Below are 24,691 nucleotides of genomic sequence, written 5' to 3'. Positions count from 1 at the left end.
AATAACGTTTTCTTATTCGTTGGCTCAACAACTATGGGTATTTATTTTGAATTTTGATTGGTTGGTTCATTATGGTAAGTGTCCAAACTTTCAACCAATATTTTTGTAATCCAAAGAATAGAAAATTTTGTTTATCATCACTAAGGATGTACATCTATTTATTGGGTGTCACGCGCATGGCATAATGGAAATTATTGAGAAAAAAAACAATTTTGATCCGAGTTTTGTTAAATCTTTTTAACAACAAGGATAATATAAGTAGTGAAGCACAAAAAATCATGGAATGCAAAAACACTTAATTTTAATAATTTATTAATATAAAAGTAAAAAATTTAACAAAAGCATTAAAAATTTTAAAATCATTCTGCATAAAAATTATATTTATGTGTTGGCAATTTTCTACCAGTCTTTGCTTCTATCATCTCGGCTGCTTGGGATATTACGGTCCTAGAGATAACAAAATAGTATTAGAATTAGGAGATAGTGTGGTATCCGCCTCGGTTAAATGGCAGACACCCGAGTTCAAATGATTACGGCAGTGCGAACAGACGTGGACACATATATTATAGAGAAGCTGCGCTTCTCTAGCAATCACTAAATAATAAACAGAGTCTATTCAGATGTTACTTTATTCAGGGTCTAAGGTTTACTAAAGATGTACAACATAATATAAATACATATGGATTAGGAATAGAGATAGTTAAAGGTAAATCATACAAGTAAAACATAGATAGTTGCAATGGTTAGGTAGATGGCTATCCCTGTCCGGGGAAGGCAGGATAACCCATGGAACAACACAATAGGTAGATAAGAATAGAGGGGTTGAGTGGTAGGCCTGGGTACCAAAAGGGAAGGTTTGATGATTACTGTGACAACAACAGTCTGTGTGGGTGGTGAATCTATCGGGTGAAAGAAGGCTTAGAACCTTTATCCTCAGGGCTGAGGTGGTGCTGATAACTTGGTGGTTGAAGGGGAAGGTTCTGGTGCTTAAGAAGGGAGAGGGAGGGGTCACACCCCTCCCTCCACTTGCAGGACAACTGAGAGATGAAATCAATACCATTATCTTACATATTTGCAGGTGGCTTTACAATTGTAGAATAACAGGATTAGCTGGGTGCGAAGCATCACTATAGTATCTTGGTTTCCGCATGGCTCAGGGTTGCCGAATACCACAACTCTCCCCTCGGAAGGCTGGGAGGGTTGTCTGCACCGCCAGACTTCCGACAGTGGTTGAGGCCTTCAGTTTGTTTTCCTTGTGGAATGGGTCCGCCAGGACACCAGCTGCTGAACGGTGGTAGACTCCAGCCTTCCCCAGGTCGAACGGGAGCTGCTATATCTGCTGGAGTAGCTGGTTCTGCTGGATGTTCTGGCCGTTGGATGTGTACTTCTGAGGCCACCCTGGCAACCTCCAGGGGTGGCACAGCACATGAGGGGGCTTGGACCAACAGCCGCATGGTATACATCTCTTCAGGTTTCTCTACTGGGCTGGTGGTCTCCATCTTGTTGGTCACCTTGCTGCTGGCAGGCTGGTTACTGGATGCAGGCACAGCTTCTTCGCCCTCGGGGTTGGTCAGGTTCTCGGCTGACAATGCTGGGGCTGCAGCGGACTTTTCTGTTGGCTGGTACAGGTGCATTCTGCTTCCAGGGTCTCTGTCAACGCGGGCAGGTGGTGGTTGCCATACTGTAGGAACTTTGCCTCCCTCAGGCTCATCCTGGACATTGGCAGGGTGGTGCATGGCAGTCAGACCTGCAGGGGAGTGGAAGGTAACAGTCCATCCCCTGTGCCGGAGGCTGGCTTGGGTCTGCAAGGTTGGCTCCGCTCTAATTGGCTGGGGGACAGGCCAATCCACGGCCACTGCTGCTGGTGGACCGGAGGCACAAGGCCCCGGATTTCCTCCCCTAGCATGAAGGTGTCCCGGCACATCGTCTCCATCTTGGGTAGGCATAATTGTTGGGGATCCTCTACTTCTATGGTTAGGCTCGGCACTTGATGCATCTAGTTTAGTTACTCCCCAGGCAGCGGCCAAGGCTTCTTCAGGTTGGCTGGTAATGGCTGATATCCTGGTTCCTGGGGCAGATGCAGGAGGCGCAGGCAAGTTTGACCCAGCACAAACTTCCTGGTACACCAATGCAATACAATTGCCCTGGCTTGGTTGAGGGGGGTAGACAGCTGGACGCAGTTGAGGGTGAGGGACAGCTGGACTCTCCCTGCTGGCTGGGGGCTCTGGCTGACTGGGGGTGACGGGTGTCACCCCTTCCTCTGGGGCTGCGGGCTCGTTCCGTGGTCCAGGTCTCTCGGTGAACTGGGTTCTGAACTGCCAGCAGGCTGTTGGTAGCTACCTGAGTTAGGCCAGAGTTGCCAGCTGGTATTGTGTCCCTGCCAGGCTCTGTCAGCTGCTGGTGGGGAGCCCCTGCGGTGATTCTGGTTTTGGCAGGGGGTGGCCTTCTTATTGACTTCCCTAGCTGGAGCTCTGCATCCTGGTGGGACTCCATCTTCAGCAGCATGGGGGGACTTGGCTGGGTCATGTGCAGTGGTTCAACAGAGTAGAGGCATCTGGTCTTGGAGTGTAGGGGAACAGCCTCACTGCTGCTGGTCAACCCTGCTCCCTCATTGCTGGGTAAGGCCTTCCACTGCAGCAGGTCAACATTCTCCATCCTTAGGCCGGTCCCCAGTCGTTCCATGCCTGGGGGCTCCCAGGAAGGCTTGGGTGGCGGCTCCCCCACCCCCAGGTACACGTCAGGCATCTGGGTGAAGAGCCTATTCCCCTGGGACAGCTCCCCATCCTCCAGGTTGGTGATGCCAGCGCCAGGGAGGACCTTTCCACCCCAGACACAGGTGGTACTGGCCCTAGGGCTGGGCCTCTTTGGCGTCTCAGTTCTGGTGGAGTCAGGTACATGTTCCAGTTCTCCGGGCGCAGGGCGACACAGTTTAGTGCCCATGGTGGTAGTGCCCATATTGGGGCTGGCCACTAAGTCTCTGAAACTTGTCGCCTTCTCATTGGGCTCAGCCGCATCGTTCAAAACTCCAGGGAGGACACATACAGGTTCAACAATCCCCAGTCCAGTATCTCCATTTCTCGTGCGTTGAGCACCAACTGTACAGGAGCTGTGCAACGGACATTCAGTCATCCTTCCAGACAAGGGCATCTCAGGGACCAGGGGTCTGTGACTTAGCATGTGTTTTATGTTCACTGTACTCAACACAGTAGGCCCAAGTAATAACAGAAGCAGCACCTTGTATGAAGAAGCAGAGAGTGGTGGTGTACAGATGTTGGTGGTTATGATCCAAATGAAGGCTTCTGTCCACCACAGTGCCAGCAGTATGCCTAGGCACACAGTTAATGCCCAATCAGGGATGTCTTCTATTGCCGCACGTCGGGCTAGGGGCTGACAATTTCTCATCTTGTAGATATAGGAGCAGAGTAGAGTAGCCACGCCGCAAAGAGGCTCGAGCCGGCTCACCCCTATTACAGATACTATAGCTGTGTAATTAGGGTGGTAGTCCACGTAGCCGTAGACTCTGTCCTCTTGGCTCAAGATTTGCGGTGGCTGGAGTGTCCCCATGATAAGTAGCAGGGGGTTGGTCTGTTGGTGCCAACGGCTGGTTTAACTGTTGAGCCTAAGTTGTTCTCCTTTCCAGTATAGCTCTTAATTTCTGTGATAACCAGCGGATCCTAGCTTAGAGATGAAAGGGAACATGTTAGGTGTCCATAGATGTCTCTAGGAGCGTATCCGCTAGTAGATATATGTATATGTAGGCTATCTATATATGGCTACACTCCCATATATATATGTGTGTAGGAATATCCTCAGAGCTAGCTGGCTTTCCTTCTTGCTCCAACAAAATGCACGCTTCCTCTGTATATAGTTCACAACTATGAGGGTCTATGGTCAAGGTACACACCACCAATGCCCAGTGTGGGGCATCAAGTCAGGCTATTTCCACAGGGTGGGCGTACTTTCATTAAGTTTCCATATCAGTATCCATTGTCGTATGGTGAGGTTAATATTCACTTACTTGCAACCATGACACAAAAAAACAACACTATTTATCACTTGGTTGCTGCACAACTTAAAGGGTGTTTAAAAAAAAACCAATCGCTCACAATTTGAACCATTATAAGTACTTCAAATCTTGGAGATAGACCCCATAACGTTTAAAGTTTTTGATGGGGCATGTAAAAACCTTTCTTTAGACACCTTAAACAGGATTCTACCTCAATCCTAGCCGATTTGGGATAAAAAAGGCAGACCCAGCCAACATTGAGGCATGGCGGCTCTGTTTAAATCTAGTTCTTGATGTTTGTCAGGTCTTTCTTTTTGATGCCAAATTGGCTAGGATTATGTTAGAAACCTTGTTAAGGTGTCTAGAGAAACGTCTTTACATGCCCCATCAAAAACTCCAAACATTATGGGGTCTATCTACAAGATTTCAAGTACTTAAGACGGTTTGTTCTTTTTTTAAAGAGACAAATTTGTCTTAATTTTATTATAAAATATGCACTTTCGGCGTAGGGCAAATTTCTCTGCAAGGGCTAGGTTTCGAGCTCTAGTGCTCTGGAAGGGTGAGTAGATTTTAAATTCAATATTGTTTTATTATTGTCATTGCTTGGGCATGAATTGTACTATTTTTTATTAGTTTTGGACTAAAACTGTAAGGTTTATATTGAAAAAAGTGAAGCGATTGGTTTTTATTTAAACACCCTTTAGTATTGAGTTGTTAACACTTATGTATTTATATATACATATATTTTGCTCACTAGCCACTCAGCTTTGAAGTAGGGTTGGCAGAGCTAGGAAAATGTTGAGGGTCTGAGCTGGTCTAAGGAACTGATTTAGTTTTCCTTATCACACTGTAGATAGGGGGAGGAGCTTGGCAGTTTTTTTTTTCTTACAATATATCCTTTGTGTGCTATAGAGTAGCTCCCCTCCTTTGTGTGTGTGTGTGTGTGTGAAATCCCCTTTCTCACAACGCGCCTACGCGCCGTCAGAATGCGCACACAGGTGAAACGCGCATCTATCCCTCAATCTGCTCTCTCATTGGTCCGCTTTATCTCCTTTGTCCGTCAAATTTTCGTTGCGTTCTGAGTTTTGCTGCGCAACCCGGGAAATGCGCTCCGTTCTCCCGGTCTCTGTCTCCGCACGGTAGACGGACTTATCCGAGTGTGGGGAGAAGGGGGAACGCGTGAGGGGACGGGGTAAAGCCGCCCTTCCCCAGGTGGGGAGGGGGGTGCCGCAGGCTTGAGGTGACTGGGTTATAAGGTAGGTGGGCTTCTCTCTTAATCCTTGGCTTGTCAGATGTCACCTTAGATTGTATTTACTTCAATTTATGGGTGGACCCTCCCCTTCTGTTGGGATAGGGGGGTGTATTTGCCGTGCTGCAGGTTTGGGGGTCAGATTTTTTACCAATGCATTGTTAGCTTGCACCTAGGTTCTATTTTTGGCTTATCACAATCCACGGCAATTATTTACCAAACCCTGCCCATAAATCTATTGTTTAGCCTTCACACCAGGGTGGTAATCCATAAAATCTGATATAATATCTGTTTTTCTCAATGGGTGGCTGCGCTGTAGCCTCTCAGGATACTTGGAGTTAACGTAGTTTTTCTTCTGTTTGGTATACTACACTCGTATTTTCGCTCACAGCTCGCAGCTATTTTGCTTGTTTCAGCCAGTCAGCGGCAGGGAATGTCTTGTCCTGCAGCGCCGCGGGTTCGAATCCAGGTGGTGGCGGCAGGGAATGTCCCGTCCTGCAGTGCCGTGGGTTCGAATCCGGAGGGGTTGCGGCAGGGAATGTCCATAAAATCTGATATAATATCTGTTTTTCTCAATGGGTGGCTGCGCTGTAGCCTCTCAGGATACTTGGAGTACGTAGTTTTTCTTCCGTTTGGTACACTACACTCGTATTTTCGCTCACAGCTCGCAGCTATTTTGCTTGTTTCAGCCAGTCGGCGGCAGGGAATGTCCCGTCCTGCAGCGCCGTGGGTTCGAATCCAGAGAGTGGCGGCAGGGAATGTCCCGTCCTGCAGCGCCGTGGGTTCGAATCCCGCTATCTTTCGCAGTAAGTAATGGGCCTGTTTCAGCCGTCTGCAATTATTTGGCCTGTTTCAGCCAGTCCGCAGGCCTGTTTCAGCCCTTGAGCTCACAATCTTCCGTTAGATTTTGTCGCTCTTCGCGGTTCTCCGTCGAATTTTGCTTCCACAACTGCCGGATACAGAGTTAGACCTTGCTATCCAGGGTGGGTAATTCAGGTTGCTTGTGTCAGTTTTGCCAGTTTCACTGCTGGGAGTACCTTAGCCTCAGCTGCGCGTCTGCTCTACACTTGTGGTTTGCCGTAATCTCACACAGCTGTCACCAATTTGTGGTATCCGCCTCGGTTAAATGGCAGACACCCGAGTTCAAATGATTACGGCAGTGCGAACAGACGTGGACACATATATTATAGAGAAGCTGCGCTTCTCTAGCAATCACTAAATAATAAACAGAGTCTATTCAGATGTTACTTTATTCAGGGTCTAAGGTTTACTAAAGATGTACAACATAATATAAATACATATGGATTAGGAATAGAGATAGTTAAAGGTAAATCATACAAGTAAAACATAGATAGTTGCAATGGTTAGGTAGATGGCTATCCCTGTCCGGGGGAGGCAGGATAGCCCATGGAACAACACAATAGGTAGATAAGAATAGAGGGGTTGAGTGGTAGGCCTGGGTACCAAAAGGGAAGGTTTGATGATTACTGTGACAACAACAGTCTGTGTGGGTGGTGAATCTATCGGGTGAAAGAAGGCTTAGAACCTTTATCCTCAGGGCTGAGGTGGTGCTGATAACTTGGTGGTTGAAGGGGAAGGTTCTGGTGCTTAAGAAGGGAGAGGGAGGGGTCACACCCCTCCCTCCACTTGCAGGACAACTGAGAGATGAAATCAATACCATTATCTTACATATTTGCAGGTGGCTTTACAATTGTAGAATAACAGGATTAGCTGGGTGCGTAGCATCACTATAGTATCTTGGTTTCCGCATGGCTCAGAGTTGCCGAATACCACAATAGTATGATGTCGAAATATCGTAAAACCAGGTAGCTTGAGCATTTTTAAAATTGGATGTGAGTAGAATATATGCAGTGTAAGGGAAAAATTGGCGACAATTTAGCTTGCAATTTTTCTGTCATTTATTTATTAATTCAGTAGAAGGGGAGGATTGGGGGAGTTCGTTATTTTAGCCCGCTATAGGTGTCACTTATTGAAGAACATGATAATCTGATGTAAGATCCTTGAAATAATAAATCCTTTTTTTAAACAACATTAAAAGCTAAAAAATCTTATATAGTTTGTTTAAACCATGTAGAAATAAAAGATATGAAGAAAATCTGCCAATTTCCTTCATATTATCTTGTTAAGAACTGAACCCTCACCTCCTATATACAGTAGTTATTATGAAATAAAAAGTTGGGGTGTCAGGGTTTCCAAGTTCTGACGCCATAAAAGTATTAATGTTTGTGTGTCGTAACGTCTTATATTAGAGCTTTGCTTTTATGGATGTTGTCATCCTTGTTTACAGAGGGAGGCGTATCCACCCCACTGGCAAAATTAAAGGGGGTGGATATAACCACTTTGACAAAAACCTATACACCTTCTAACACAGCCAAGGGGGATGTCAGGTTAGAATAGTCATACCCCCCTTAAACTTAAAAATTATATCGCACTATTCAGTGGTGTCAAAATTTTCGTCTGCGCTTCGCGCATCTCACTGCCAAAATTCTGTGCACGACAGTGCTTATTTTAATGTATATAAATACCTGAATAAGCTTAAAAGATCTTCTGTATATGGACTTTCTGTATTATGCTTCACTCGTAGAAATTTTCCTTTGAATAAAAACATTTTTAGAACACTTTAAGACAATAATCAATATTTCGTGTTGCTAAATTCTTATAGAAGAGTAAAAGGATGTTTGTCTGTGTGTAGGTACCGATGGATCTCGCAAATTGCCTAACCAACATGGTTCTACTTATGGATCTTCTTATAGGTCCAGAGAAGTCTTAGAATTTTTAAGGGGGGGGGGGGGGGGGGTGGGAACATAAATCTCTCCATGAGAAATTGCCTTTGAAATACATTCCCCACAATTTATTTTTACTTCTTTGGAAACTAGAATGGAAATTGGAGGTTCGACTTCCCCTTCCCTCAAATTCTCCTAGAGGCCTCAAGGAGAGTAGACGCTAGTGTTGTTTATAGGAACCTAGTAAAAGTGTCTGACTCTGATTATGACGTAAATAAAATATTAACCAATGAGAGGCCAGTATAAATTTTACCATTGGTCAATTACAGTGTATACTGGCCTCTCATAGGCTAATTTGTTTTTTTACGTCATAATCAGGGTCAGACACTTTTACTACGTTCGTTATAGTAAATAAATGTTCATAATTTCAGCCAGAGGTAAATTAAATTAATGCCACATATTGTTAAAAATGTTGATCTTTTTGCTGTGCTACTAATGGAAATAACCGTCCTGGGTAATTTAAAGTTAAATTGTTAAAGTGATTATCCATCCCTTTTTTAGGAGTTTTCTTTCCAACTTCTCCTCTCATCTCCCTCATTTTTATGACGTCACATGGCTAATTTTTGAGACACTTTGTCCAGGTACGTTAAATTCCTACCTGAAGTGTATTTATTAAGACAGCTAACCCTGTGGGGCTCCAAGTCTAGCCCCAGGGTGGTTAGCAGCTCTACAACTACGTCTACAGGCTTCTCTTTCAAATCTTCATAGAATATCAGATGGATCTAGATAAAAGTAGCTGTCTATAGTGCCCTAGAAAAATGGGGATATATGTCACTGCTTTTGGCATACTATTGACGTCAAGAAATACCCTATACCCTATTTCTTTTCTAGGGGATTTTATTTCCCCTTTCTCTTTCCCGCTACTATGACGTCATTAGAATTAGGTAGGCCAAAAGCGGTAACATCTATCCCCATTTTTCTAGGGCACTAAACACAGCTACTAGATAAAAGCGAAGCTCTAAAATCTAATGGTTTAAGAACTTATAATAAGCAGAATATTAATTCACAAGTTTAAACAACAGTAATTTTGTTACAAAACTGCATTAAGGACGTACCTACCTTTTTTAAGGCTTGATTATAGAGATGTTCTTTTTAGTCTTGTACCTTGATCTCCTACATACAATTAACTCTTTAATTGCATGACCTTTGCCTGATAGTCCTTACTGTACATGATAATGGGTTGTGCATGCTTAAGGGCTAAGGCATTTCCCCTTACAGTCAGCAGCAGCTGGTTTTTTTTTAACTTCTTTAGTATCACGCATTGTGGATCAGGCTCGAACCCAAAACCTCCTAGGCGCTATAATGTCGCGGGTAATCCCTACTATTAAGGGATGTCCTACCTCAGAACCATAAGTCAACCAGTCACTAATAATTTCAAACCATCTAAAATATAATAATACAGTATGTTAAACTAGCGGCTACGCTCCTAGAGGTCTCTAGGGGCACTTGAGGAGGAGAGAGTCGAATTTGATAACCCAACTTATTATTTTAGATTTTAAAAGAAAAGTAAAAAAAAAAGATTTTTTGGTGGCGGGGGGGGGGGGATGCCCCTCCGCCATTTTTAATTTTAATTTCAGAATTTTTTTTGGGGGGGGAGGGGTAACTTTTTTCAAATATTGGTTGGGTTTTCAATTTTTCCACCATTAATTTCATTTCTAATGAATTTTTTTTGGGGGGGGAGGGGTAACTTTTTTCAAATATTGGTTGGGTTTTCAATTTTTCCACCATTAATTTCAATCTGTATATAAGCGGTAATTTTGTTTATCACAATTTGGTGATGTACAATAATTTATCGTCCATTGTCTTATCCCTTAAGATTCCTGGTAAATGTGGTATCCGCCTTGGTTAAATGGCAGACACCCGAGTTCGAATGACTACGGCAGTGCAAACAGACGTGGACACATATATTATAGAGAAGCTACGCTTCTCTAGCAATCACTAAATAATAAACAGAGTCTATTCAGGTGTTACTTTATTCAGGGTCTAAGGTTTACTAAAGTTATATACAACAAATAATAAATACACAGATTGGAATAAATAATCCTAAAGCAGAATCAATATAAATACATAGACAATAATCAGATTGAGCAATAATGATCCCCCATCCCTGGAAAGGGTGGGGGAACCAAACAATACAGCTTAACCATAATAAGGCTGTCAAAATCTATCATTAATTTTAAAGCATAGGGAGGGGTCAGGCTGACCCCTTCCCCAGTACTCGGGGGAGGGCCCTCGGCCCTTCTCCGAACCAAGGTCAGGGTTGCCATAGAACATGGCTCACGGTTGCCGAATACCACAACTCTCCCCTCGGAAGGCTGGGAGGGGGTTTCCCTGCCAGACTTCCAACAGTGGTTGAGGCCTTCGGCCCGCTCATTAGGGGCTATTATGTACAAGAGATAATGATTCAATGGAATCCTAGTGGTGATTTTCAGAGCTGATGGGCCCCCAACGTGGGGTAGAAGGTAGAGGTTGGCTTTTGTTGGGCACGTAGCTCGGCGCCAGCGGGTGTCAGGTTGGCATGGGGCGCAGCCGCTGCTGGACCGGTCAGCAACGGGGCATTCTGGTTGGCGTTGGCAGCGGCTGGGGCACTGGCTACCAGGTTGACTGTCTGGGCGACAGCCTGGCCTCCAGAGGGGCCGCGGGGCTTTCCAGAGTGCGGCCCAGGCTTGCCTAGGCGGTCATTTCCACTATCGGCTGATTTCATGGATACCATTTCCTCGGCTGCTTCCCGGCCAATAGGAATGGCATCCCAGTCCATTGAAAAGTCCCGGGACTTGGCATGGGTGAGCCTGGCCCTGGCCAAGGCCTTACGATACAAGGTTGGGTGATACAGGAATACTTGTGACATCGCGTTCAGGGCGGCCCGTACACCTCCTTGTGCAGCTGCCAGGGAGATGATGGTTAAGTCTCCCAGCAGCTTGAGGATCAACAGCAACAGACACAGTATGGCTGCGCCATCTCCCCACTCGTGAATAGCCTGTCTGAACCCAGCCCAGACATCCAGGGTTTCCTCCCCTTCCTCCGCCAGTCGGTCAATATTGTAGGACACTATCCCATGGTCTCAGGTGGCTGAACAGCTGCCTTGCTGGATGCATGAGCCATACGACAGGCCGGTCAGCATGGCGGCCTTATACGCCGGGAACGCTAGTAGCTGCTGCCAGTCATTCAGCTTGGCCTGGGAATACAATCCTCCCGAGCTAAAGTCATCCAAGGGCTCGGTCAGCAGCTGCTTGGGTGTATCCAGCGGGGGCGGCCTCTTCTTAGGTGCAGGAGTTAGCTCTATCCACCCTTCCTCGGCGTGTACAGTTAGGGGGTAGGTGGAGGAGCAGGGAATCTTGGTGGCGTGACCGCTATACACCTTTGTCACGGCATCTACAAATCCTGTGGGCTCCACCGGCACCTTGTCCCAACATTCATATCCCTTACCACGTACTTATTACGTTGGCAGGTAAGCTGGAGCAATACATCTCCCCTCAAAATAGAGAACGTGCTCCCCTGGACACGCACCGGATGGGCCGGGTCTAGCTGCTGGAGCTTCCAGCAATTGGCCGCTACTTCTTCTGCTGCTGCGCTTCTCATTCGAGTTTCCAGGGTAAATCCGATGTAACCCGCGTGTATCTGGGCCTGGAGGGGGACATCCACGTCCCTGGCCGATACTCTGGGCAACGCTGCCGCGGCCGGGTCGGCTGCCACGAACAATGCTGGGTGGTTGGTGGCATGGGCCTCAAAGTCGCAGTTCACTATCGAGGTGGGGGTAGTCATGTTGATAAAGAATTGTGCCTGATGGTCAACCAGGAACGCATCCATCACCAGGCTGGGTTGGAGGCTGCGGATCAGCCTCAAGGGGCAATCTCTCCCCAGGTGGTCCCACACATATGTGGCCTCTCCAGTGACACAGGACAGCTCGGACTGGGGACACTCTAGGGTCAGGTGGTCGGACTGGGACTCTACCCGTCCGTTCTCAACCACGTAGGTCTCTTCCTTGACCAGCAGCCGTCGCTCCTGGAGCACTAACTCATTTCGGTACAGCTGGCCTTCAAAATGGACGTCCTCTCCTTCACAACCCACCCCCTCAGGGCTGTTGACCAATGCGCCTACCATATCAAGGGTAAAGAACAGGGGGTGGTTCAGCTGGAACGTCAATGGCTTGGTCTTGCCTGGCAGGGTGTAGACTCGGCTCCAGGCCAGGTCCCGGCACGTTTCTGGGTCAATCTTGGTTGGCCGCATGAGGGTGGGGACCGAGGTCACCTTCAGGTGGCCCCAGACTCCACACCTAAATGTCCACTGGGACACTGTGAGTTGACAGCTATATCCCGTGGTCTCCCGAACCTTAACTTGCTGCAGGACATGTACCTCATGGCCCAAGGGCACCTCCTGGTGTAGCGGCTCCTTGCTACACATCTGCTCTTTGTTGAAGGCAGTGACATGGGTGGGGTTGGCACAGTCCCACCCTACTAAGACATAGCTAGTTGTAGGCCACACAGCTGCTAGCAATAGGCCCCACAGAACCATCCACCAATGGGAGAATCTGCCAGACAGCCACCGTCCTCGCGCGCGCATCTGGGGATTCTCGGCTCTGGCCACAATTGCTTCCTGGGGCTGGACACTGCTGGACTGCTCCTGGCTAGATATAAATTTCCATTGAGTGTTATCTTTAGACGCCCGGGGCGTCCCGATACCCTCCCCAATGACGGACTGACAGGCGACTGGCGCCTGTCTGGGCGTCGGCTCCCCTAGCCCCAAGGTGGCCCTTCCCTCGTCCATGGCATGCCCAGTGGCATGGGGCTGTAGTGCGTGTGGCACAGGCTCGCCCTGTATTACATCCCTCCCCTGCCCTAGGAACTCAGGTGCATGTGGCACAGGCAAGTCCTGATAACCCCAAATCTCAATCTCCCCAGCCTCTGGTGCGGGAGGCACAGGCAAGGCTGGAGGGTTACAGTATTTTGGATACAATGCATTTGTCAATTTTAACTTATCCTGGCTCAGTTGAGGGTGGTAGACAGCTGGACTCTCTCTGCTGGCTGGGGGCTCTGGATGATGGATAGCTGGACTCTCCCTGCTGGCTGGGGGCGCTGGCTGACTGGGGGTGACGGATGTCACCCCTCCCTCTGGGGCTGCAGGCTCGTTCCGGGGTCCAGGTCTCTCAGAGGCGGCGACGGTTGTCGCCCCAGGCACCAGTGTGGGGGCGCTGGATAGCACCCCCCAGTCTTCCCAGGTGGCGATGCCGGATGGCGCCCCATACATCGACTCAGACTCGCTGGCTAGCGCCTCTCGCCTCTCCCGCTCGGCGGCCGCCAGGGCCTCCCCGTACATCGTCTCGGTGGCGCTGGGTAGCGCCCTTCCGCTCTTGCTGGGGGTGACAGGAGGTACCCCCTGTCACCCCCAGCAAGAGCGGGGGACTCGATCTGGCAGGCCCCATCATGTTGAGGCTGAATGGTAGAGGCCGCAGGACTTCTGGCTCCGCAATGTTGGTTGGCTGCACGAACTCCGGTCCCAAGTGGTTGAGGCTGAAGCCCAGGCCAACCCGGTTGGGTTCAGCCGCTCCTCCCAGCACGTTGATCCTGGCTGGGATAGTCCCAAACTGCGGCATTCCTTCTGAGTGGCCCACAGCGCTGGGGGCGGCTGCTTGCTGGAGTGTTGCTGGGGGCGCGCTCCCTTCCATGTTGGCTACCTGGCTTGGCTTCCCTGAGTGAGCGCCCTTGCCAGCTACACGTCTCCTGCCGGCTACCTGGTCCCAGTCAGCCTTGCACTCGGCTGCCATATGGCCTGCGTAATGGCAACGTTCACATTTGGCAGGACGGTCACGGCGTGGCTGGGTGCGTCGGTCTTCTAGGCTGACCTCCATAGGCGTAGGACAATCTCTGATTCGGTGGCCCTTCCCATGGCAGCGGTAGCAGCGGCCTGGAATCTTGGAGGCGTCGTCTGGTGCAACCTTCCCCATCTGGTGGAGACCCGGAGCCAAGGCACCAATCTCCATTGGCTCCGACTCATCGTACTGGGGCAACTGGACGCTGGCCAATCCCGTGAGCCCGTCGGTGGCGTCCACTAGGCACACACCCTCCTTCAGCTGCTTGGTGATCATGGTCACGGTGAACATGGCTCGCCTCGTGTACTCAGGTACCGAGGCGATCTCATGTCCCATCATCACGCGTTTCACATTGGCATTGCGGATGCCGCGGTTAAGTTCATCGATGAGTAACTCCAGGTCTTCGTGGCTGTAGGCCTCCCTGTACAGCGCACACTTGGTGGATATGAAGGCTTGTATGGGCTCCGTCGAGTGTTGCCTGTAGTCCCTGAAGGCTTGCTTGGGTGGTCCTCGGTACTCCGGCAGGTTACTCAACATCAGCTTGCGGTACTCGGCTGGAGCCGGCTGGGGATCGTCCTGGAGCCATCCTTGGAGCTGGTCGCCTCCTTGCGCTTGTGGCTGCTCCATCGGGTCAAAGGTACAGCGGCGGGACACTAAGTTTTAAGTCAATACTATAGGCGGTTTACACTTATGGTTTCTATCCTAGCAGCCAATACCGTTTATCACTTGGTTGGTAGTTTGAACTACAAAGATCTAAAATAGGTGTACACTGGGGTACTTGTCACTAGCTTCTAAGCTTTAAGGTAGGCTGGTAGGTGTAGAGAGTTGTTGAGAGTCTGAACTGCTGTCAGGAACTGATTTGGTTTTCCTCATCACACTGTAGATAGGAGGGAGGAGCTTGCAAGTCTTTTTTTTCTAAAAATATCTCTGTTGTATGCTATAGAGTAGCTCCTCTCCTGTGTGTGTGTGTGTGCGTGAAATCCCCTTTTCTTGCAACGCGCCTACGCGCCGTCAGAGTGCGCACACAGGTAAAACGCGCATTTATCCCTCAATCTGCTCTCTCATTGGTCCGCTTTATCTCCTTTGTCCGCCGAATTTTCGTTGCGTCCCGAGCTCCGCTGCGCAACCCGTGGAATGCGCTCCGTTCTCCCGGTCGCTATCTCCGCACGGTAGACGGACTTATCCAAGTGTGGGGAGAAGGGGGAGCGTGTGAGGGGACGGGGTAAAGCCGTCCTTCCCCAGATGGGGAGGGGGTTGCCGCAGGTTTGAGGTGACTGGGTGGTAAGGTAATTGGGCTTCTCCCTTAATCCTTGGCTTATTCTTATGTCACCTCAATTGTATTTGCTTCAATTTATGGTGGGCCCCTCCCCTTCCGTTGGGATAAGGGGGTGTATTTGTCGTGCTGCAGGTTTGGGGGTCAGATTGTTTACCAATGCATTGTTATCTTACATCTAGGTTCTATTTTTGGCTTTATCACAATACACAACAAATTTGTTTACCAAGCCCTGCCCATAAATCTATTGTTCAGCTTTCACACTAGGGTGGTAATCCATAAAATCTGATATAATATCTGTTTTTCTCAATGGGTGGCTGCGCTGTAGCCTCTCAGGATACTTGGAGTTAACGTAGTTTTTCTTCTGCTTGGTACACTACACTCGTATTTTCGCTCACAGCTCGCAGCTATTTTGCTTGTTTCAGCCAGTCGGCGGCAGGGAATGTCCCGTCCTGCAGCGCCGTGGGTCCAAATCCGGGTGGTGGCGGCAGGGAATGTCCCGTCCTGCAGCGCCGTGGGTTCGAATCCTGCTATCTTTTGCAGTAAATGTTGGCCTATTTTCAGCCGTTTGCAATTATTTGGCCTGTTTCAGCCCGTCCGCAGGCCTGTTTCAGCCCTTGAGCGCTCAATCCTCCGTTAGATTTTGGCGCTCTTCGCGGTTTCTCGTCCAATTTCGCTGCTCTCCGCAGCTCTGGTTCCGCCACTCTCCGTGGTCTTTCGCTAGGTTTGCTTCCACAACTGCCGGATACAGAGTTAGACCTTGCTATCCAGGGTGGGTAATTCAGGTTGCTTGTGTCAGTTTTGCCAGTTTCACTGCTGGGAGTACCTTAGCCTCAGCTGCGCGTCTGCTCTACACTTGTGGTTTGCCGTAATCTCACACAGCTGTCACCAAAAGTTGTGATATCCGCCTTGGTTAAATGGCAGACACCCGAGTTCGAATGACTACGGCAGTGCGAACAGACGTGGACACATATATTATAGAGAAGCTACGCTTCTCTAGCAATCACTAAATAATAAACAGAGTCTATTCAGGTGTTACTTTATTCAGGGTCTAAGGTTTACTAAAGTTATATACAACAAATAATAAATACACAGATTGGAATAAATAATCCTAAAGCAGAATCAATATAAATACATAGACAATAATCAGATTGAGCAATAATGATCCCCCATCCCTGGAAAGGGTGGGGGAACCAAACAATACAGCTTAACCATAATAAGGCTGTCAAAATCTATCATTAATTTTAAAGCATAGGGAGGGGTCAGGCTGACCCCTTCCTCAGTACTCGGGGGAGGGCCCTCGGCCCTTCTCCGAACCAAGGTCAGGGTTGCCATAGAACATGGCTCACGGTTGCCGAATACCACATAAACACTCACCTTGTAATACCAACAAAAGCAAAAAGTTTGAACTCTGTTGTCATAAATTCTTTAATGTCCAACTTCTGGGTGTGACTTTGGGTCCTAAAAAAAAACATTTTTTTCAGTTAAAAACCAAGAAAGGAAGACGCCATCCATAAGAAGGTAAGAACAAAAAAATTATGGATGAACAATAGGGCGGGTTCATATCGGAATTAGACAAAGAGGGGATATGCAACAGATAAAATTAACATTTCTGACCGAAAAAGAATTTTAAAAAATTGAGTTTTAGAACGCGACCACTAAAAAATATATTTGATTACTTATTAATATGCAAAGACGACATTCAAAAAATTTTTTAATCAGAACTATGGCTTCATGGTGCTCCCTGGAAAGGCCTTGAGGAGCTGAATCAGGAACTTTTGTCCGTTTCAAAATAACTTGTTCCTAGCCTTAGAAATCACTAAAAAATCACATTTTTAAAATTTTTATTGAGAATTGTCCAATTTGTAGAGGTTTTTTAGATTTTCTCAGGCTAGGAACAAGATTTTTTGAAACGGTCAAAAGTTCCTGATTCTACTCCTCAATGCCTTTCCTGGGAGCACCATGAAGCCATAGTTCTGTTTCATTAAATTTTTGACTCCCATTTACAAATAGCTATACAATTGAATGTCTGGTCGTCAGCGGTTTTAAGACTTAGGATAAATTTTAAATCATCCAGAGGTGTATTATACTCATACAAATCATTTGCAGATCCCCGCTTTGGCCTCAGGAAAAAAAATGTCCAAAATCGACCCACCCTAATGGACCAACGAACTAAGTCGTACATAGAGCAGATAACAAATAAATATACACATACCTAAAGAGTTGAAAAATCACGAAACTTTTTGCATATAATATATATTGGTGAGGCAGCGATGCAGCGACCCTAATTTTTAAAATCGAAGCTTTTCTATAATTAGGTTCGGTCCGTCCGTACGTCCGTCCGAGATAGTAAAGCTTTTATTCGTTAATTTAGGCATGTTAGAATTGTCCTATCGATGTCAAACTTTGCATGGTGATTCCTGTAGTAGTTAGGTACGATATAGAAAGCGTAGCAACTCTAATGGTTACCAGAATGTCCGTACGTTAAACATGTTAATTTTTTTACTTATTTAATAACAATTTTATGTGATAAAATCATCCGATTGATCTGATTTTTTGATTACTGATTCCTATTACAATAAGGTACAATATTATGAGCGAAGCATCTGTATAATCAAGTATTAAAAATGTCAGTATGTCCTTAAACAGAATTCTGTATTTAAGAAGATTTGCAACAAATTTACGTATAATTTTGTCAAACCTTATATTTTCATATTTTGTATGTTCAGTTTTGACACTCAACAAAAGTTAATGTTCGTTTCAGAGCTTCGCTTTTATGGATGTTGTCATCCTTGTTTAAAAAGAAGATATTTATTCGTTGTAAACATTAGACATACAGACTAACCGTCTTTTTAGAGCGTTGTCGCCCATACTTTGTAGGTAAGAAAAACATAAAAAATACCTTTTAAAATTATAATATGATAAAATTGCATCAAATGGATTTCTTATCACCAGAACTCCTCTCCCTTAAAAATAAATCAAAGTATTTTTTGATATTTAAAATCATAATAGTAACTATTTATAACAAAAGTTTAGATTTTTTGGGAAGTAAGGATCCTTAAAAAGAGCATAGAAATTTTGGCGTTATCACTCAAATTGTCTTGTTGAGCATATATATCCTCCCTCATTTTTTAAATAAATTAAAAATAGGGGGGGGGGGGTGTTGTATTTCGTTTTAATTTCAAAGGTCTAGGCTCCGAAGGATTAAGGTCTCAGCAAGCCAAGACACAGGGAAAAACTATCCCACCTTATTTTAAATTTGTTTTTAAAATAAGAGGGGGGGGGGTATCATCAGTGCTTAATAGGCATTTTGTGTGAAAGAACAAATATTCATACCATTAAATTGTTGAACATTATCTTTCCTCCATTGTATTGTGTAGTTTAAATATTCTTTCTTGTAAATAGCTCTATGGTGGGTTTTCTGGAGGAAGGTAGACCCATCTCTGAAATAATAATTACTTAGAATTTAGGTATACATATCAATTACCATATAGTCCAGGTAGCTCTATTTGAAAAAAAGGTGTTTCTCGTATTTATTCGAATAATTCTCTTTCTCGTATTCATTCAAAACCGATTAATATCCGGTGGATTAAAACAGGTTCTCATCCATACGAAAAAATTATGTCTAGCATCGTATTAGATCCAGTTTTCTACTAATATAAAAATTTACAATGATAAGATTAAAACCAGTTTTTTAGTCCGTGCCCTTGACATCTCAGGGTTAAAAAACAGTTTTTTCCTATAATTGTACATTTTTATATCCGCGGAAAGCTGTTTATAAAACGATGCAAGAAATAACTATTCTATTTGGTAGATAATCTGAATAATTTCTAGAAAATGAAATTGACCACTAGATCTTATTTTGGTGTAACTCTGAACAAAATCTTACTATTTAAGCGCGGTAATAGTTATTTCTCGCATCGTATTATAAACGGCTTTCCGCGGATATAGAATGTACAATTATAAGATTAAAACTAGTTTTTTTAGCCCCGAGTTGCCGAAGGCACGGGCTAAAAAAACTAGTTTTAATCTTATGATTGTACATTTCTATATTCGTAGAAAGCTGGATATTATACGATGATAGACATAGTTTTTTTTGTATGGATGAGAACCGGTTCCTATCCACCGGATTCGAATGAATACGAGAAAACATCCTCCAGATAACCAACCCGTTGATTGCAAGACCCTTGTCTGTAAGTCCTAACTGTGCATGAAAATTTAGATGTGCCTGTTTTGAGCCAGGGCATTCCCTCTACTCTTATTATCGATGCGCAAATTTTAATGTCTTTTCAGCGTCTTTAGTTATGACGCGGTGTTGGGCCCGAGATTGGAACCTAGCATTTTTCCGACAACAAGTGGATGAAATACGTGTTTTGTCCTATTTGAGTAAGTAAGCCTGACAATATAATCCTCTTAAAATTAAATAACGGGCAGTATCCTAGTGCCTAGTGTAGAACAACTCCCTCTTTCTTCTTAAAAATACTTGAAAGTAAAAAATAAGGGGGGGGGGGCTTTTCTTGTTTTAGTGTTTTACATTTAATTATGTTGTGTTGGGTATAGGATAGCCTTGCAGGGTTAAGGCGCCGCAGAATTAAGCTTCGCTCGTTTTGGCCACTTCCTTTTGGTTAGGCATTTAGGTAAAAACTATCCCCCCTTACTTCCAATTCATTAAAGAAATATGGAAGGAGGGTCCCTGTGCATAACAAGCACTTCGAGGGAAAGTCCCTACTTACGTATGATTTCTCAGTTCACCCCAATGTCCAGCGTTAAAAATACTCATGTCACCATAGACGGAACCTAAAAATAAATTTAAATTGAATAATTTTCTTTCGATGATATAAGCAAAAATAAATTTGGTGGGACATACCGGTTTTTGGCGGCAGCGGCGGTTTCGCTGACGTTTCTTCATAGTTCTATATTGTACCATATTAGAGGAACTGCCATACCAAATTTTAGAGTTCTGCTCCTATTTTAAGGTCTTAAAACTCACATCTTAACGGAATTCTGCAAAAGCTACCTCCCCCTCTTATACAATTTAGATTAATATTAGAACCCCTTTAGGTCTTTAGGGTCACTTGATGTAAGGTTTGGGGTGGGGGGTGTTACGATCCCTAACTTTTAGTTTTAAAGAAATGGTAAACCAAATTAGTTACAACCCTTCTCGGGACCTATGAGAAGCTTCAATGGCAAGTAAGTTTAGAGGATAGCGAGACCCTTCCCTACAAACACAGATAGACATCCTGTTACTTTTGTATAAGGATAATGACTGCAGTAAATCATTTAATCACCTGTAAAAAGGCCTCCCGCACCCTCAATAAGGTATCTGAAAGAAATTATATATTATAAATATATACAAAAAAGGATATGTTTTAAGTAGCAAAACTTCTCTTCAAGGCAATTATGTTCTTTCTAAAAAGAATACTTGTATTAAACTGCTTTTGAAGCATTTTTGAAAGGGGTATAAAAAATATACTCGAACACCTGTAGAATTATACTGCAGAGTTAAAAATGAGAATAATAACTCTATTTTGAAAATAGATAGTATTTTCATTTGGATTTTATCTCATCTTAAATGTTTATGTTGTCAATTATTATATTTAGATTTTTATCCATATTGGACGTAATTGCTATTAGTAAGGATGTAGTCTTTAAAACTTAAATGTTGTCCTCTTAATTGGAAAAATTGTCTTTTAAATTGTAAATATCGTCTTTAAAATTGTAAATGACGTCTTTTTAAATTGTAAATATCGTCTTTAAGATTGTAAATGTTGTCTTTTAAAGTGTAAATGTCGTCATTAAATCTGACCTTATCCACGTGTTGCCAGAGCCAGGATAAGAAACTAGAGCCATCATTGGTAGGTCACCCTTTCTGTTTACATAATTAACAATCATTTACGAAATACAAAGGAATAAATATAGATGTATAATCCAGACAACTACCTGCCACAGGTGGCAGAGACCCTTTTTGTCTGCTAGCAAATTTGTATTGTTTTTGCATCATAAGGATGCTTAATGCAATACCTTATATGGTCTGTTGGTTGTTGTCGCCTCTTATGGATAAGTAGGGTTTAGACCTGAATTATAGGTTAGCTGCGCCCCCTCTTACTGTTCTATTCCTTGTTGAAAATGTGTAATATCTACAACTTATGTTCATTAAATTGTTGTATGAATTGTAGCCTAGGATTTCTTTCAAAAAACAATGATAGGAAAATGCCATTTTATCCGGGGTGCTGCCACTTTTACCACTAGCAAAAGTACATCCACTGTGTTTTTGACAAAAATTGGGTGTGTTTTTGTCAATTTCGTTTTTAGCTGTATTTTTGGCAATATTTTTTTGTCCACTGTCAAAATTACACCTTTCTGCTGTCATAAACACAGTTTTACTGTCAAGTTCACACCCATGAAATTTTATCCTGCTTAACCCATCCTAACTTAGAAGGACCGTAGAACTAGCCCCCAACCCTAAGTTTGAGGAGAAGGCTATTTATAGTCATAGTAACCTATTCTAAAAGATATATATAATAATAAACTTTACATGTGTGGACTTTTATAGAATAAACTTGTACATATTTTGAACCCACTGTGTTTGTGATATAAGAGTGAAGCACCTCTATAATTTGCACTCGTATGTGTCCGCTGGATTCGCCCCATCGCACTACAGATACTTTATCATACCTACTTAATATTTAAAAATAAAAAATGTTGAAGATTTTATTGAATGTTAATCTATTCCCTGGCTAATCTGGTGGTAAAATTCTTACATTCTTCATCCTAAAATAAAGTTAAATAATTTTTTAGAAAACGAGTGCCTTTGCCCTAGGTCTCTAGTGGCTTCACCCTTTAGGTGAAAGGAGAAATTGTTCCTTTTTTTATTTTTAAATGAACAATAATAATGTGGTGATTCTATCCCTCTGAATACAGCTTAAAACGACCATAGGACCATTCCCGTAGAAGCATAATGAACATAAAAACATAAAAAAAAATTAAGAAGGCAAATGTTTGCTGAGGGTTTGATGAATTTTTTATGTATTCCAAGGATAACAAGGTACAATATTATAAGCAAAATATTTTTATAATCAAGTCCTATACTATATTCAATTTTGCAACAAATTGATATACAATTTTGTTTCTACTTATAAAATGACATTATTAAGTCATGACACTTTACGCGTGTAAATGTTCGTTTTTCTAACCGTTGCTTTTAAAGCTTTGCTTTTTATGGATGTTGTAATCCTTGTTTGAGAAAGCTCAAAGTGTCATGTGTGACGTCATAAAAATACGTCTGTAAAGGAGGGATGAAAGGAGTTGTGGGAAAGGACACCCCTGAAAAAGAGATGGATTTTTATGACGTCACACATGACACTTTGAGCTTTCTCCCTTGTTTTATTAATACTTACGTCAGACCAAACTTTTCTCTCCCTCCAATTTGCCCACTTAAATTCAAGGCGAAAACTAGAAAATAAACATATTGATTATTCATTGAAAATTTCAAACAAAAATAATTAAAATAATTTAAGAGTTCTTTGAGGCTTTCACATAAAGTGCCCATTGAGCACTGACAACTGAATAAATTAAAGTTGAGGAGGAGGTTTTATTTTTTGTGCCTAACCTCAGCGGGGCGTACACCTGCGGAGCTACTTAGTTAGTACCCATTATAACCTAACCTAACCTGACCTAAAGTAATAAGAAATAATCAAACAAATGAAAGATGCTAACCACCTTATGGTTAACTTTTAAAAAATAATTTGGGAGGGGGGGGGGTATTATTGCTCAACGGGCACTTTGTGTGAAAGTATAGCAGACAAGCCTAAAATAAAGACTAGCTACGCTCCGACTAATAATGATTCCCTTGTAAAAACTTGCCCGATGTTGAAATTAAATTGATTTGAATGTTGTATAGGTTAAGTTTGATTTAAGGGTGCTTGCTTACATGTGAAGACCGGAGCACCGAAAACCCCCCCCCCCCGCTTAGTTTTGACAAAAATCAAAAATAAGGGGGGGGGGGGGTAGTTTTTTAATGTCTGGAAAACGGCAAGGCAAGGCAAAGAATTAACCCCCCCTTAATTTTGAAGAAAATCAAAAATAAGGGGGGGGGGGTAGTTTTTTCACTGTACAACACGCCAGAAAGTTGAGTGAGGTAAATCAAGTAAATCCAGTATGCCAGAGGGGAAACCTTATAACAGGGATATTCATGTTTTGGACCATAATTTCCTTATTTATTGACTGATTTTAGTAATTGATGTATCCCTGAACTGATTACTAAAATCAGTCAATAAATAAGGAAATTATGCCCCAAAACATGAATATCTCGTAATAAGGTTTCCCCTCTGGCATACTGGATTTACTTGATTTACCTCACTCAACTTTCTGGCGTGTTGTACAGTGAAAAAACTACCCCCCCTTATTTTTGATTTTCTTCAAAATTAAAAGGGGTGTGAAGTCTTTGCCTTGCCGTGCTTTTTTCCTCCTTGCCGTTTTCCAGACATTAAAAAACTACCCCCCCCTTATTTTTGATTTTTGTCAAAACTAAGCGGGGGGGGGGGGGGGTTTCGGTGCTCCAGTCTACCACATGTAAGCAAGTACCGATTTAAGATTCCCACCAAAAATATATAAATGGGAAGAATCTACTATTGAAGAATCTACCGCATGTTCTACTAACCTGGGACTATAGTCTGTAATTAAACTGTGAATTGTTAAAAGTATCACAACTATGCTTGATATCGTTAATACTAAAAACAAATATTCTTTCATCTTTTTTAGGTGATTTAAAAAGTAGCAAAACAAAAAAACCACAGATTGACAAACGGACAAAGAGGAATACAGAGCAAATGTTCAGTGGTAAAAAAAGATAGGAAGAAAAAAATCACAGAACCTCCTAAAATGTTTTTAAGTCTTTGTTGTCATGACAGACGTACTGACGGACAACAGAGTATGTTGTTGACGCAAAGTCGGACTTACGGACGACGGGATATTATAGAACGGCCGTTGCTTCTTACCAATAAAAACACATATATTCAAAAGAATTACTATATTTATAAGCACAGATTTAAATAGGATTGATAATAATAAACGAGACAAAAGATGAATATTGATGTGGAGCTGGCAGTCCTGCCTGGCGGCGACTTTGAGCTCGAGGAGAATGGATTAAAGAAGCTGCGCAGGATCCACGAGATCCACTGCTAAAAAAGAGAACCTGCCGACACAAAGCACAAGAATCAACTATGAACTAACTTCTATTGTGAGGATATGGCTGGCAGGCGGAGAGCTGGTGCTATGCAGGGGGTCAACAATTATGTGGATAGATATACATGATTATACCACATTGTAAACTGATGCTCTTTGAAAAATGAGAATCCTCACTAAAAAATCAGCAATCTATGTCAAATAGCAGTCATGAAAATCACAGTTTACGGACGGACTGACAGATTGACGTACAGACAAAATGAATCAAGAAGTAGCTTCGCTACTATTGATAAATGAAAGAAAATCCTGCCATAAATTAAATTTACTTTCGCTGAGTTCCGTTTCAATTTTATCCATAATACTGACATTT

The 24,691-nt window shown here is 43.8% G+C and overlaps 1 protein-coding gene across 1 annotated transcript; it reads right to left on the bottom strand.

The window, feature by feature from the left end:
• Window positions 1–295: 295 nt before the first annotated feature.
• On the bottom strand, window positions 296–23,878 carry LOC145305991 (sialate:O-sulfotransferase 1-like). The gene is made up of 13 exons (XM_080147907.1): window positions 23,798–23,878; window positions 22,536–22,590; window positions 21,875–21,909; window positions 20,945–21,010; window positions 20,427–20,461; window positions 19,872–19,935; window positions 18,475–18,581; window positions 18,041–18,104; window positions 16,516–16,599; window positions 9,400–9,442; window positions 8,658–8,781; window positions 7,802–7,868; window positions 296–447 (listed from the first exon to the last, which is right to left on the bottom strand). The coding sequence occupies exons 4-13, from the start codon at window positions 20,989–20,991 to the stop codon at window positions 360–362; spliced, it is 723 nt and encodes a 240-aa protein (XP_080004033.1). The 5' UTR covers window positions 20,992–21,010; window positions 21,875–21,909; window positions 22,536–22,590; window positions 23,798–23,878; the 3' UTR covers window positions 296–359.
• Window positions 23,879–24,691: the final 813 nt, after the last annotated feature.

The sequence above is a fragment of the Acartia tonsa genome, chromosome 14, assembly GCF_053477335.1.
Source record: "Acartia tonsa isolate MP-2025a chromosome 14, ASM5347733v1, whole genome shotgun sequence".
Classification (NCBI taxonomy): Eukaryota; Metazoa; Arthropoda; class Copepoda; order Calanoida; family Acartiidae; genus Acartia; species Acartia tonsa.
The sequence above is the reverse complement of the archived record's forward strand: the minus strand, read 5'-3'. Positions and strand labels throughout refer to the sequence as shown.

Bases quoted from the DNA above. Each gene is read 5' to 3' on its own strand.
- LOC145305991 (XM_080147907.1), bottom strand. From the start codon at position 20,991: ATGATGGCTCTAGTTTCTTATCCTGGCTCTGGCAACACGTGGATAAG. The intron at 20,462-20,944 runs GTCAGATTTAAT...AATTTCTTTCAG, and splicing joins TCTGGCAACACGTGGATAAG to ATACCTTATTGAGGGTGCGG. The intron at 9,443-16,515 runs GTGAGTGTTTAT...ATTATATTTTAG, and splicing joins GCTTTTGTTGGTATTACAAG to ATGGTTTGAAATTATTAGTG.